The sequence below is a fragment of the Podarcis pityusensis genome, assembly GCF_964106645.2.
Source record: "Podarcis pityusensis genome assembly, chromosome: 6".
Classification (NCBI taxonomy): domain Eukaryota; kingdom Metazoa; phylum Chordata; class Lepidosauria; order Squamata; family Lacertidae; genus Podarcis; species Podarcis pityusensis.
In genome coordinates, this window is record NC_138030.1 from 60,924,182 (window position 1) to 60,938,601 (window position 14,420).

The 14,420-nt window shown below is 39.2% G+C and overlaps 1 protein-coding gene across 7 annotated transcripts in view; it reads left to right on the top strand.

The window, feature by feature from the left end:
- PATJ (PATJ crumbs cell polarity complex component) overlaps positions 1-14,420 on the top strand; it is a 153,875-nt gene that overhangs the window by 117,600 nt on the left and 21,855 nt on the right. For all 7 annotated transcript variants that reach the window (XM_081011732.1, XM_081011731.1, XM_081011730.1 and 4 more), the window contains 5 exons: positions 737-808; positions 2,468-2,582; positions 3,352-3,482; positions 8,893-8,976; positions 14,023-14,216. In XM_081011732.1, the coding sequence (XP_080867858.1) occupies positions 737-808; positions 2,468-2,582; positions 3,352-3,482; positions 8,893-8,976; positions 14,023-14,216 (596 nt within the window). The remainder of the gene's footprint in view (positions 1-736; positions 809-2,467; positions 2,583-3,351; positions 3,483-8,892; positions 8,977-14,022; positions 14,217-14,420) is intronic.

A 14,420-nucleotide genomic window follows, 5' to 3' on the forward strand; every position in this document is an offset into this window, starting at 1 on the left:
ATATTTCACCAGACATTTTTTACAAGCTTATTTTCTGAACCATAAGGGATAAATGGGTGTTTCTGTTATTCTTCTGCAAAAGGCAATATCTTAGAATGCCAAAAACAAAATTCACATATTAAAGGTGTAACTGCAGAAGCACAGAATATATCACAAATATGGTTATCACATTTAATCAGACAAATTAGTTATATTTAGGTTTTAAGAAATAAAGGTAACATTTTTTGCAGTTCATCTTTTTTAAGTTGTGCATTCTTGTCCTTATTGAGGCATCTGCATTATAAGCATTTTGAGGTAGTTTTCCTACAGACACAGTAGCTATCTAGTTAGGGTACTTGGCTGTGTTCCCAAAGAGGTAAACTGGATTTTGATTGGTCTCACACTAAATGGCCTTTTCTCAGTTTGGCCTGCTGTCTAAGAAAATGTTGACAAGGTAGGCCTTCAGGGGGACTTAAATGTAGTAAAAGAGGTCTAATCTTAAATGAGCCACATGAAAAAGTAAGCAATATATTCCTAATTCTATATGATACTAAACTTCACCTGAAGAGCGTTTAACACGGACCAGTGATCTATGTGGTCTACATGTGCACTGAACTGTGAATTGAGTATTTCAGTTTGGGGCGATTTATTTCAAGGAATGAGGGCTGCGATAAAACAGGTTACACTTGAAAGTGTGTATCTTTGCACAGGTCTTTGCTTTCAGATAAGCCTTTAATTTGGGGGTTGTTTTTGATAGGATGTCGGTGCCAAGCTTGACAAGCAGGTGATAGAGAACCAGCAAATAACAGCAGAGCAACCTACAGAAAATGTATGTATCATACTCCAAATGGTTTCTTATTCATTTATTTTATTAACAATTTATTATTCTTATTATGTTTATGTGAGTCTGGTTTAACATGTTTCTCAAGGTGATTTATGAACTTAAAAGTAAAAATGACACAGGAAAAAAACAATGGAAGAGAAGGTTTTAAAAAAATACAAACAAACAGCTAAGGCAAATATATTTTCATCCACTTAGCTACAAGCCTCCATCTTATTAGGAATAAGACTGTTATCCCTCATTCAACCAACCTCTGCATCTAGACCTCAATCCAGGGCCTTCTCAGTCCTTTCTCATTCAGGTGTCAACAGAGAAATAGTGTTTGGTAACATCCATGTACTGATAACACCTTACTCCAATTTTCCTTTTGACAGCTCTTGGTGACTTCATCTAGTTCTTAAATAGCACTGGAGACAATGGCACCACATAGGTCAAAAGCCAGTGGGGGTGGTGAAATAGGCATCCAGTGCTGTTTTCTGGAGATAAGGTTGCAACTGTTGCAGAACCATGGCCCCAATCTCTCATAGATGGTCCAGGAAGATGCCATCCAAAGCTGGTATGAGGTTGAGAAGGAGCTGCAGCGTAGTGCTCCTTTTCCCTCTCTTTCCTTCATCCATCCATGTAACAAAGGCTGATTCCAATCCCAAATCTGGATTTGAAACTAGATTAAAATATCCCCAAATAATGACAGCAATCCTCTTGAGTAGGGCCTTGCCCCCCAAAGGCCATATTTGCAGCTGGACAATAGTTGTTTGCTATTTAGTTCGGGGTGGGTTTTCCTTTCAGGGGTGTCCTTCCTTAATGCTACCTTCAAGGAAGCAGGCGCACCCCCCCCAAATGCAAGACATTTATCACACCCTGGACCCACCCATTCATGCCCTTTCCATCTAGCTTTAATGAGCCATGAAAGGCAAGGGTGAAGAGGGCACATCCTTGGGAGCTTACTCCCAAGCACCTGGTCAGTGTCATCAGGCTGCAAAACCCAATGCTGATCCCACAAAGCACAGCTGACTCAGAGCTACAACAGTTATGGCATCTAGCTCACTACAGAGGTGAACAACTTCTTCCTCAAAATGCCCAGAAAGCAAATCACAGAGGGTTTCTTGAGGTGTCCTGGGCTCCATCACCAATATAAGCGTCAAGACTTAAGAACCGTCCAGACAAGCTCCATTGCAAATGGCTGAAAGACGCGGCAATAGAAGCAATGAAGTGGCTCCTCTTTGTTGCTTCTACTACCAGACAGTAGGTACAGTTGTGGGCTCTTGTTGCAGACCTCTTTTAGCTCAGAAAAAGTACACTTTTATTTAGTTTATATTAGCAAGCTTTTAAATGACCTTGTAAAACAGCCAGAAATAATAATGGAAAACATGGAATTGTTGTAAAACACTTTCAAGATTTTACCAAAGCTCTTAAACCTTATGGTAAATAATGTTTCAGTAGTATGTTCTCAGACCGAAATTTTTGAAATTGCAGCATCGGAGGTAAGTAGATTATTACTTCTAAAGTTGTTAAATGTTATTTTACGCTCCCCACTTCTGATCTATATAAAAGATCTCTGTACTGTAGTTTCAACTTCTTGTTTGGGTTTTAGGAGGCTTAACAGTTCAATGTCTTTGATTTATCTCCCCCCCCCCTTTTCCCTTCCAGTTTCGTAACCAATTAAAGCAATCAAAGTCTTCAGCAGTAATCCCTATCAGTTTACACAAGATATCTTTGGCTCCGGCACCTTCTTATTCTCCAGAGACAGAGTTCACCAGCAGAAGTATGAACTTCTTACTTCTATCTGAAGAATACCTTTCATTCAATACAAAGCTTTTTAGCATGATAATAGCATGCAATGTTTTCTTTTATTTTAATTTAAAAGTCTAGATTAACAGCTACAGTGCCGTTTACTTTTACATGCTTTAACATATTTTTTCTTAGAACATTTCATGTAACAAACATATTTTATCTACCACCTCACTCTGCTGCATGGAAAGACCAGGCATTGTTGTCCATGTGTATGCTACCCTTAGGCTTCCTCCTTCACTCATAAAAATGATGCATGAGCAGTATAACTGCTGAGATAAGGGCTCAGAATTCTCAGCCATGCTAACTGCAAAATTCCATAATGTATTAATAAATAACAGAGGTTACCACAGCTGATAATTGTGAACTTCTGTCACACTGCTTGTACAAATAAACCAATATTATGAGTGAAGAAACTTGTCAACAGCAGTGAAAAGCAAGCTCTTGACTGCCTTTCGGGTAGCAGAAGATCCAGAAGAGGATCTGATGTGTGAGTGTGAGCTAGCATGTGCCTGCAGCTAGATATAACGAGTGCCCTAGCTTATCAGAATGGTGTGTCACCTTCCCTAAACATTAACTTGCATGTGAATTGTGAAATTGCATCCAAAGCAGCAGACCTCAAATCACAAGAATTTGATGCAGGTGCACACCAAATTTCGACACTGAGTTTATTCCTCTGCAGCTTCTTTCTTTGTTTGGCAATTGTGCTTTTGTTCACTGGTACATTTTATCATTTGTTGCAGGTGGCTTTCCGCTTCCTCTGGTGGATCCAGCGACATGCCCAATAGTTCCTGGACAAGAAATGACTATAGAAATCTCCAAGGGGCGATCAGGCCTTGGTCTCAGTATTGTAGGAGGAAAGGATACACCACTTGTAAGTTGCTTGGTGGTTTTGGAATACTAAGTTTTCATGAATCTCAAAACTGCTCCATTTTTGGTACAATGAAGGAAAGAAATGTGGAAATTCCATAATACATGTTTGACATGTATGCTTGGATGTTCCTTTAATCTCTCCAAAGGACACTGGTGGATACTAATATAGCCACAAATTTAATGAAAGCATGTCATGGCCAATATGTATGAGTAGATGTGTGATCACCTTCTTATATTCTAAGCATTCTCTGTTGTGCATGTCTTTAAAGCAAAAGAAGCTGCAATTTTACTTATTGCTTATATATTTAACTTATTTCCCACCAATTAAAAACAAATTCAATGTGACTTACAATAATAAAAAATGGTAATTTAGGTAGATACAGTAAGCCATTAATGATCTATACATTATGAGTAATCTTTGACTTGCTGTAACGCCTGAACTAATTCAATTTTGGTAGGTATTTTAGTTGGTAAGCATTTTAGTTGGTAAGTCAAGAATAGACCTTATCTTGAGTAAATGGTTTGTTTGAAGCAAGCAAAACAGAATTCTATTACAAATATAGAATTAGAAGAAATTTCAGTGTGAAAGTTATAGAAAATGAAGAATACACTCCATTTGATTTGGGCCTTTCAGCCTGGCTATCTAGCACATAATATGGCTAGTAAAGCAACAGCTATAATTAAAATGTATATGAGAGAAAGCAGCAGTCAATATACCAAATCACATAACCTCATTTCCTTGCCATCCTCTTTGTAAGAGCATTAGAAGATTGCTGCTGGAGCAGACCAAAGACCCAGAAGCTAGCGTCCTGTTCCTACACTGGCCAGCCACATGCTTATGGAAAGCCCACCCAAAAAAGAGATGAAGGCAATAACTCTTTCCTGCTGCGATTCACTAGCAAGTGGTGTTCAGAGTCATGCTGCCTCTGATCTTGGAGATAGTATATAGCCATCATGAGTATTAGCCTTTGACAGCCTTATCCTCTATGAATTTGTCTAATCCCCTCTTAAAGCTATCTAAATTGCGCATAAATTCCCTTAACGCAGCATAGCTTAACCTTAACTATGCACCTTGCTTGATCTGCTGTTGCATATTTGATGCTTCCTTTTTCTGATGAATGTCGAATACCAGACACGTGCGCTTAGATTTTCTCTTAAGTATATGGTTAAAAGATTGGGGCAGGAGACTAAATATAATAGCTTTTTGCACCAAAGATAAGCTTCTGAAAGTGTGAACTTCAATATCAGTGTGAAAATTGCATAATATCACTGGAGGTGTAAAAACATACCTAGGTTCTTATTATAAATATGTGAAAACTGTTCCCATGGATTAACAGATTTCTTCACTGAAAAATCCCTCTTTGAAATTTTGACTTTTATTGTCAAAATGCAGATTGAGAGTTCCCATCTTCAGATGATATTACTTGGGTGTTGTTGGGCTTTTTACAAAATAATCATGTTTTGTACAGGAGAAATGAAATTTCTACCAGCTTCCTGTCTGCTGCCTCCTTGCTCTCCACAGGCATGTCTCAGAAGACTGGAAAAATATGGTTCATATTTTTTGCCCATTGTTATGTCATAAAGCTACAGTTTAGCAATTTTCATCCTTTTGAGATCAGGGGCCAACCTTCAGTCCAAACAAGCATTTGGGCACCAACTTCTTAATTTTTTAAAAAATCATTCATTTGTATGATAGGAATGCTGTAGCTACGAGCCATTTTAGGTCAAGCTGCAACCTGGTATTTGGTCCTGATTCACCTGTTGAAGACTAAAGTATAGTTTGTACAACAGCGAATCTACACAGCTATCATTAGGCTGCAGGACTGGATCTTACGACCTTCATATAACAAGGGAGTCTAAAAAGCTGATTGTAAGAGAAGTCCTTCTCCTGCTTTGTGGCCATTCCAGCTGCATTTTTCACTATTCATGTGAAAATCATACAGTTATGGGAGCATGCTTAATAAAATTTAAACTGCTTTTTTATTTTGATAAATGCACTAGCAATTTGACCACACACCTTCTTCCTGTATGTAGCCTTAAGCATTTTTTTCATTCAGCAGTAATTTCTACTGCAAATGAATCCAGTGTTCTGTAAAATACATGATCACTCATGCCATAGAAACAAACCAGAAGTTTGACATGAGACCTTGACTTTTTGCTACAGCAGAGTGGTTGTAAAAACTGTTAGTGGGACTGCAAAGGAGGAAGCTTCAAAAAAAATAAAAACAAAAAAACCCCCAACCACATCCATATCTTTATCACAATACTTGTTTTCAAGCAAGGATATTAATATTTTCTTCCTCCTCCATGTCTTTCTCACTTCATGTCACCTTGCCCTGAGTGATGTAGTGCTATTTCGTTTAAATGTTTTTTTAAAACTGAGCACATTCTGTGACCTCCTGCTGACTGCTCTTCCTGTGATGAATAACTTTATATAGAAAGCAAATTCCATGTTACTGAATAAATGAAACCTGTTCATTTTCATTAGAATTAGCTATGAAAGCCACTCTGGAGCATTATTTTGTGTAGATTTTACTGTTCCTATCACATGCTTATGTGCTTAAGACTCAGTAAAAACGTGCTAAAACATAGTTATTTATAAATCGCTATTTCATTGAAAAGATCAAAGCAGGTAACAAAATACATAAACCCATACAGTAAAAACCATATAAAGAGGTTAAAACAGACATCAATTAACTATTGTGGAAAGATTTATTCTTAATTGCCTGTGTAGGAGTAGAAGTGGCTGGGGCAACCCAGTCAGATGGGCAGCAAGTAGTAGTAGTAGTAGTAGTAGTAGTAGTAGTAGAATAATAATAGCAGAAGAAGAAGAATAGAAAAGTTGTCAGCTGGCCTTTAAAAGTTGAAACAGAAACTACCTGCTGAATCTTTCTTGGTAAAGCTTTCCACCGGTAGAGCCAATTTCCATTGGGAGAGCCATTATATCCTAGTTATAAAGGCTTTGTGTCTTCTTGTTGTCAAATGAGCCTTTCCAACTCGGGGAGTGACCAACAGTGCTCCTGCAGACTATCTCTATAATCAAACAAGGATATAATGGTTCAGGTGATGTAAATTATGTAAATGAATGCAAGGACCATGAACCTTTCTCAGTAGTAGAGGAGCAGCCAGTGCAACTTCCAAACCAGACCCATGGGCAACCCGACATAGAACACATTACAGTAATCCAGTCTTGAGGTTATCACTGCATGGACCAAAGTGGGCAGGGTATCTCTGTCCAGGAATGGCTTTAGCTGGTGAACGAGGCAAATCTGGTAAAAGTCGCTCCTAGTCACAGAGGACATTTGGACCTCTAGTAACAGCGATGTAACTAGGAGTACCCCCAAGCTGCACACCTGCTCCTTCAGAGGGAGTGCAGCCCCATCCAGAACAGGTACCTTGTATAGTTCCCAAACATGGGAACCACCCAAAGAGCCTCCTTCTTCAAGCATAGTTTATCAGCCCTCACCCAGTCCACTGTATTCAGACGCCAATCCAGAGCTTTCACAATCTCCTGTTATGGAGAAGTAGAGCTTTGTGACATGAGCATCCTGGTTGTCAAGAATCTTTTTTCTACCTGTAGTACCAAGGATGGGACATAGACAGCACTCTCAATTTATGACATTAAAGGCACTCCCTAGTCTTAGAAGCAGTGCTCTTGTTGATGCAAGCTAGAACGATGTTGACCTTGTCATGACACAGCATGCTTTTGATTGATGCTCAGTTCTTTGCTCATTATAACCCCTAAACCAACGTCAGAAATGTGGCTGCCTAGACATTTATTCCTATTTTATACTTGTCCCTGCATTTCTTCCCATATTCTTTCTTCCTGCCAAATTTAACCTTCTGTTGCTATCTGCACAGCTCTCCGGTTTTTAAATACAGTTTTTGAATTCTTAGCTTATCCTCCAGAGTATGTGCATCCTTCTCAATTTTGTATGGCTGGTTGTTAAAACTGATAGCTTGGGAATATTCCGTGGGAGTATGTGGCATTCCATTTCAAAACAAATGGTATTGCTGGTGAAATGATAAAAAATGTGCTGTTTGAAGTGTTCCCCCCTCCTTTGGGGGGGGGTGTCTACTCCTGACAATAAGTGTATATCACTGAAACATTCCCTAAAGCAACATCTGCTGCTGCCTATATTTTCCAGCCTTGGTAATAAAGTTAATATATTTTTCATATTCATTTATTGTGGTGGATTTAACTTGCAGCCATGCTGTACAAGGCTGAACACCCCTGTGAAGGCCTTAAAACAGCCATTACTCATAACACCATGGTTTTAAATTATATATTATAAGTTTATATTAAATGATAAAAGTTAAGCATGCACGACTAAAAATGCAAGTTGACTTGGAGTTCAGATTTCACTCATGCCTAGCTGTGTATAATATGATGGAAGTATTACACAGAATAATTAGCCAAATTATGGCTAATGTTAGCCAAAATCTGGATTCTTGCACTGAAAAGAGGAAGAAACCCCCTTTTAAAACCTTAGTGGCTGTGGCAGATATAATGCTGTAATAAAAATACACAAGCGTGTTAAAAATACATAGAGTAAAAATGTCTAGTCATTGGTGCTGCAAAAATGCTCAGAAATATTATTATTATTATTATTATTACCCCGCCCATCTGGCTGAGTTTCCCCAGCTACTCTGGGTGGCTAAATACCGCCCAAAACATATTTGTCTGATGCTGAAATGCTGATAAAGTTGGTGTCAGGCGGCCTTCTCTGGGGAGAGCATTCCATAGACAAGGAACTACTTTAGGGGAGAAATGTTATTTCATTGTCACCCACTGGATCTCCTTTGCACAAAGAGCCTCAGATGACAATCCTAAGGTCTGAAATAATGTCAAAACCAGCACTACAAATTAGACCCAGAAACAAATTGGCAACCAGTGCTGCTAATCACAGTACATCTTGAGGCTATAGAACTGTATGTTCCATTCAAAGTGAATTTCATCCTCTTTCAACAATATTAACCCTGATTAAAACTTACTGACTAGATTTCCCCCTTAACAAATATGTGAAAGCATGGTATGAAGCTGGTTAAAGTTGCCCACTATGTGGTTATAGTAGTTCTGGGGAAATGTGTGCCTCTGTGAGTGATCTTGCAACATGCTCAGTATTTTGCAACAATGGTTAAGAGATCATCAGCATAATATATGTGGCTGGGGCAACCTAGTCAGATGGGTGGGGTACATGAAAATGATGATGATGATGATGATGATAGGAAAGGTCACAGTATTTTCATGTCAGTTCTGCATTCTGGACTGTAGTCTCGGAACTTACTTTTAATATATAAGCATTGATACTGAGATTACTCAGTACTGAGATTTACTGAGTACTGAGATTTACTGAGATTACTGAGATTTAATATATAAGCATTGATACTGAGATTATGTCTTCCGTTAGGATGCTATTGTAATACATGAAGTGTATGAAGAAGGAGCAGCAGCTAGAGATGGCCGACTTTGGGCTGGTGATCAAATCCTTGAGGTAAGATTCATTATTTAACTCTGCAAATATTTCTATGTTCCATACAAAACCAATATTTTCAGAGGGAAAACCATGCATTGTGCAAGAAACATGGCTGAAATAATCGACTTATTCCTCTAAATAATAATAGATAATGTGGATTTGATCTACTTCATCTACTTAAAATGTTGAGATCCATACGCATCTATTGATCAGATTTCTTTAATATTTTGTATTTTAAAAAATACATATGTATATTTATCACATTGCAAATATATAAAATACAGGCCAAAACATATTAATGCAAATTATGAACATATTGTAAACATAAATTTCATTGCCAAACAACTTTTTGCCTTTCATCAGATATGCAACAGCATTCTCATGTTCGATTTAAAAATTTAGACAGTAGGCATTAGTGTCATGAGATGATAAATGTTATATCACGTGTCACCATATGTCACAAAATTATTTCTATTTACCATCTTTCTTTTTGATGAGCTGTCAGTTTAACCATTGATAACAAATCTCAAACTTTATTTAACCAGCCCATTTTGATTTAAGTACAGTGGTACCTCAGGTTAAGTACTTAATTCGTTCCGGAGGTCCGTACTTAACCTGAAACTGTTCTTAACCTGAAGCACCACTTTAGCTAATGGGGCCTCCTGCTGCTGCCACGCCGCCAGAGCCCGATTTCTGTTCTCATCCTGAAGCAAAGTTCTTAACCTGAAGCATTATTTCTGGGTTAGCGGAGTCTGTAACCTGAAGCGTATGTAACCCAAGGTACCACTGTATTTAAAATTATTTCTGAACCCTTAAAATCTTGTAGCTATTAACTGAAATTAACAGAAGCTGTTTTTATCTTCCGTAACTCATCTTCATATCAACTGAGGGTGTGTGTTTTTTACAAGCCACTTTATGAACATTACTGATTTTTCATGTGTCTTGCATTAAGATGTCAGGTAAGGAAGGGTTAACAAAAAAGCTGGCGTTTGATTGTAGCTTAGAAAGGAAGTCCATTCCTGATGGTTGCAGAGTGGATAGAAGTACCTCACTGTCAAGTCAAGAGAAATTCCCAGTACACCTATTAGGGCTTCCATGTAAGGAGGTTAGGAAAACATTGAGGGCTGCTTGGGAATTACTCTTAACAGCTCTTTCACGGAATGTTTCTTGTTTTGGCTGCTATTCTTAAATAACAGCTGTGTATCACAGTAATGTGTCATTAATAGCAGAATGGATATATCAACCAATAGATTGTTAATGGACCATACAGGAAACATGTTTGCAGACCCAGGTGCAAAAATCGCGTGCGTGTGGCGTGGCGCAGGGCCAGCCAAGGGTAGAAATAAGACACAGGACATCAGTATTGGATTGAAACTGGCCACAACTTTTATTGATTACAGCTGTAAGTAGGCTTTGACGAAGGCAATGGGTATCAACCAACCCTCCTACTGATTGATTAAAAAAACAAAACACCTCGATCGAGAGTCACCCTATGCCATACATTAGGGCTGTCACCTGGAAGGGTGCTATGGTCCATCAGTGGCCATGTGGACTCCTGGGCAGAAGCACGTTTTCCCAGTTCGCTTTAGTGGGGTATACAATAAGCTAATGATCCAACCCAATGACTTATCTGCCCAAAGTTGTGATGATTGCTCTGAGGTAGGCAAAAACCCAAAGCCTGGCCAATTGGTCTGCAGGAACAAAATTATTCCCTGGTCCCAAATTCAGTGATTGATTATTCCATAGCAAGGTTCACCCCACCTGCTCACTCAACTTTGGGTGGACTAATCAGAAACAGGGCAGGTGGATGCAAAATCCTGCAATGATCTGAGCAGGGAGGCCTATAACTTACAGTGGTACCTTGACTGTCGAACGTAATCCATTCCGGAAGACCGTTCGACTTCCGGAACGTTTGACAACTGCGGCGCAAAGGGCGGTCGGCAAAGTCAATGGAGAAAAAAGAAAAACACACAGCAGAAGCTGTTTGATTTCCAGGGCACGTTCGAAAATGGAAGCGTTCGAAAACCAAAACATTTGGCTTCCAAGACGCTTGAAAACAGAAGTACCACTGTATAATGAATAGGCAAACTTGAGTGAAGCCAGAACTGCTGCCGCAAGCACACCCCTCAGCTCACTATGATTGGCCCATTTAAATGGGTGCACCAAGCAGTGTGGCCCTGCGGAGAGGCTCTGGCGTCCCCCAATGGCCACATTGTGCAGAATTTGGCCCAAAGACTGGGCTGTATCAGACCACAAACCGCCAATCCCCTGGAGTCTCAGGTATGTGGCCATTGCATGCCCTGGTGCTTGGTACAGTTTGTGGCCATTAGAACTCATCTAAGAATTCAGCGTACAGCACTACATTCATTTAAGTTTTATTGATTTGCCTTGTCAAAGCCAGGCATATGAGCATGGATGTCTGTATGCACATGAACACGCACACATCCATGATGTACATACACACCCATGCCTCACCCCATACTTTCTGGTTGCAGTACTTGTAGGTAGCATGTCTTTTTATTTTTCTCTGAATTCACTAGGTGCATGTGCATATTTCTTTTCACAGTGCATGTTTGCACTGAGATTTTGCAGGTTGTCAGGTGTATGTCTAATTGCTGCAGTCTGCACATACTAAAGTCTTCAGCCAACACTGGCCCTCCATCTCTCTATACCACAGAGAGCTAGAGCAGCACAGGCTGAGCAGGCTTTGTGGCTCATTTTATGATGAAGGCTAAAGTTATTTTTGTACGGAAGAGGTTCAACAATAAAATGGGTTATCGGGTATCTGTTGCATATTCTCCACTATTTCCCAGAGAAATCATGTAACCAGTGGCATTGCGGTCCTGGGATGAAAACAGGGGATGAGGCACCTGGATAATACCTGGCAACATTTCAAGGTGAAATCAAGTGCTATTCATCTAAAGGAAGCCAACATCCATGTGCCTTATAAAAACAAGGTTTTTAATTTTGCCTGGTGGGCAAGAGGGTGGTGACCGATAGGCCAAAATCTGTTTGGAAAGATTTATTTTAAATGCATCATCAGAAAACCGGCGAATGCATTTTGGTTTATAAAAAGTATAAGCATAATAGTATCAAGGGCACATTATACATGAATGAATTATTGAGAAAGGAAAATACTATTACATACAATATGAAGTTTATAATATGCAAGATTAAAGTTATATACAATTTAACCATTGCTGAGGGCTGCAGTGCTCCACCAAAACTCCCCTAGTTAAAGTTTACTGCATAATCCCATCTATCCTAACTACATGGCCTTTGAGTTTAAGAAAAGAACATAGCTACCAGTCCAGAATGAAATTCCAGGAATCAGGCTCCTGTGGGCTTTGATTCATGTTACTAGAGATCACTTTGGTGTCCAGGGTAAATCAAACAGAAAATTAGTCCAGGTAAAAACTAAAGAAAATGTTTAAAAATAAAGTAGTGATCCTGACTCTGTTCATTAAACTGAAATGTTTTAACTGTAGCATTAGTTTTAAGAGCAATTTAAAGTTGCAGTGGTGGTCTGGTGTGCCATCTATTGGAATCTAGAAAAATTATTCTCTTATGATTCAAATTATCGAATTGCCTAAATCTTAACAGAAAAAGAACACTGGTTACAAATTAATGGCTAAACAGCTACTGGTATATGAGTTCTAACATGTTTACAAAAATGAAGAGTCTTAGCCCTCCAAATCATAAGCAGATATTAAGTCTACATCCCTCTGTTTTGGTGGCTAGTGTAAATCATTGTTGCTTAAATTTATTACCCACCCTGGGTCCTTAGGATGAAGGGTGGGTGATTGATGATGATAATTACTCTATATTTCAAAAAGTATTCTACTGAATAGACTTCGGACATGCTGAATTTGTACTATAAAATGCTAAGAAAGTTTCCCATGGAACTTGTACGAGGATCCATGGATGATAGTTCTTCCTAATGTATGCTTAAAAATTCTTACTTCATCAGAAACTAAAAATGGATACTATGTATGTTCATGACCAATCATTTTTTTAAATGGTTCTGCTTCAGTTAAGGTAGTAAACATAAAGGTAACTGACCACATTACAGAGTACTGTTATACATTGGGGGAAGGGGCAAGGATCCCCTAAACTCCTGGCTGCTAGATTCTCCCCATAATTCCTGGATTTATTAAAAATTGGAATTAATCAAGGTTTTATTAAACTGTGCCAAACTCCACTGGATTCATCTTATGCTAATGAGCCAGGCCAGCCTGGGATAGCCAGCTGAGTGTGGGTCATAGGAGGAACAAAGATATTAATGGCCGAGCTATTGACCCATCCAGAAAGCTGTTAGGAGGGTGAAGACTAGGGTATGCCAGACCAGGAGGGGGGGCCCCTCCTCCAGCTGTGTGTTAGTGGGAAGAGACGATGGGGGTTTAAAGGGTGTAGGATTTCAGTTTAGATGATGTAAGCTAACAGGGGAAATGTGAGTTTTGCAAGCTGGGCGGGGGCTAGAGCTCAAGGCGGGCTGTCTTGTTTTATACTGCAGAGAGGGTCAGACACAATGTTTGGGATCTGAGGGTGCAGCAGTGGAAGGAACAGGACCCTCTCGGGATATGAATGCTGTGCACTCTCCATCTAGGCACAGGTTGTGTATATGTGTAAATAACCACAGATTCTGCTGTGCCTCGTTGTCCAAAAGGAAACACATACCCTGGTGCCAGCGTGTCTGGTATTCCTGGAATCTTGCAGCGTTTGGAGATCAGGGTGGCATGTGACAATAGTATGCTAGCGGACATCTGGCCTCTTCTAACCTTGCTTTTCTACAATTGCAACCTAAAATGAAATAATACAATGAATTGTATTAATCAGTGAACAAGAATGACTAGCATAGAGTGGAAGTTCTGGGATTTTGCAGTGGGACTCTTTCAGACCTCCTGGCTACATGATTTTGCGCATGAAATGCTGCTAAAGTGTTGCTTCCTTTATTCATATGACTTATTTAACGATAGAAATTGTGATTTGTTCTGAAGTATTACTTTGCTAGACTAATTAAAATCCAGTAAGCAAAGAATATAATATGCTGCTGTTTTATTCTAGGTTAATGGCATAGACTTGAGGAATGCCAGCCATGAAGATGCTATAACAGCCTTGAGACAGACGCCTCAGAAAGTACAACTGGTTGTGTATAGAGATGAAGCTCATTATAAAGATGAAGAGAATTTGGAAATTTTCCATGTGGACTTACAAAGGAAAATGGGCAGAGGCTTAGGGCTAAGCATTGTTGGGAAACGGTAAGGGTTACATTTAATCATAGCTCTGTGTGCAGAACGTTACAGAGCCTTGTCTTCTCTTAAACTGAAGATCCCTCCACAGAATAAGCTGCAAAGATTATGTGCTCTTTCAGAACAGGTGCAATATTTGTAATGGTGGTTACACCTTTAGCTTTTCTACAAGTAGAAGGGTGAAACATGCAATTAGATGCATTATATCTGAAT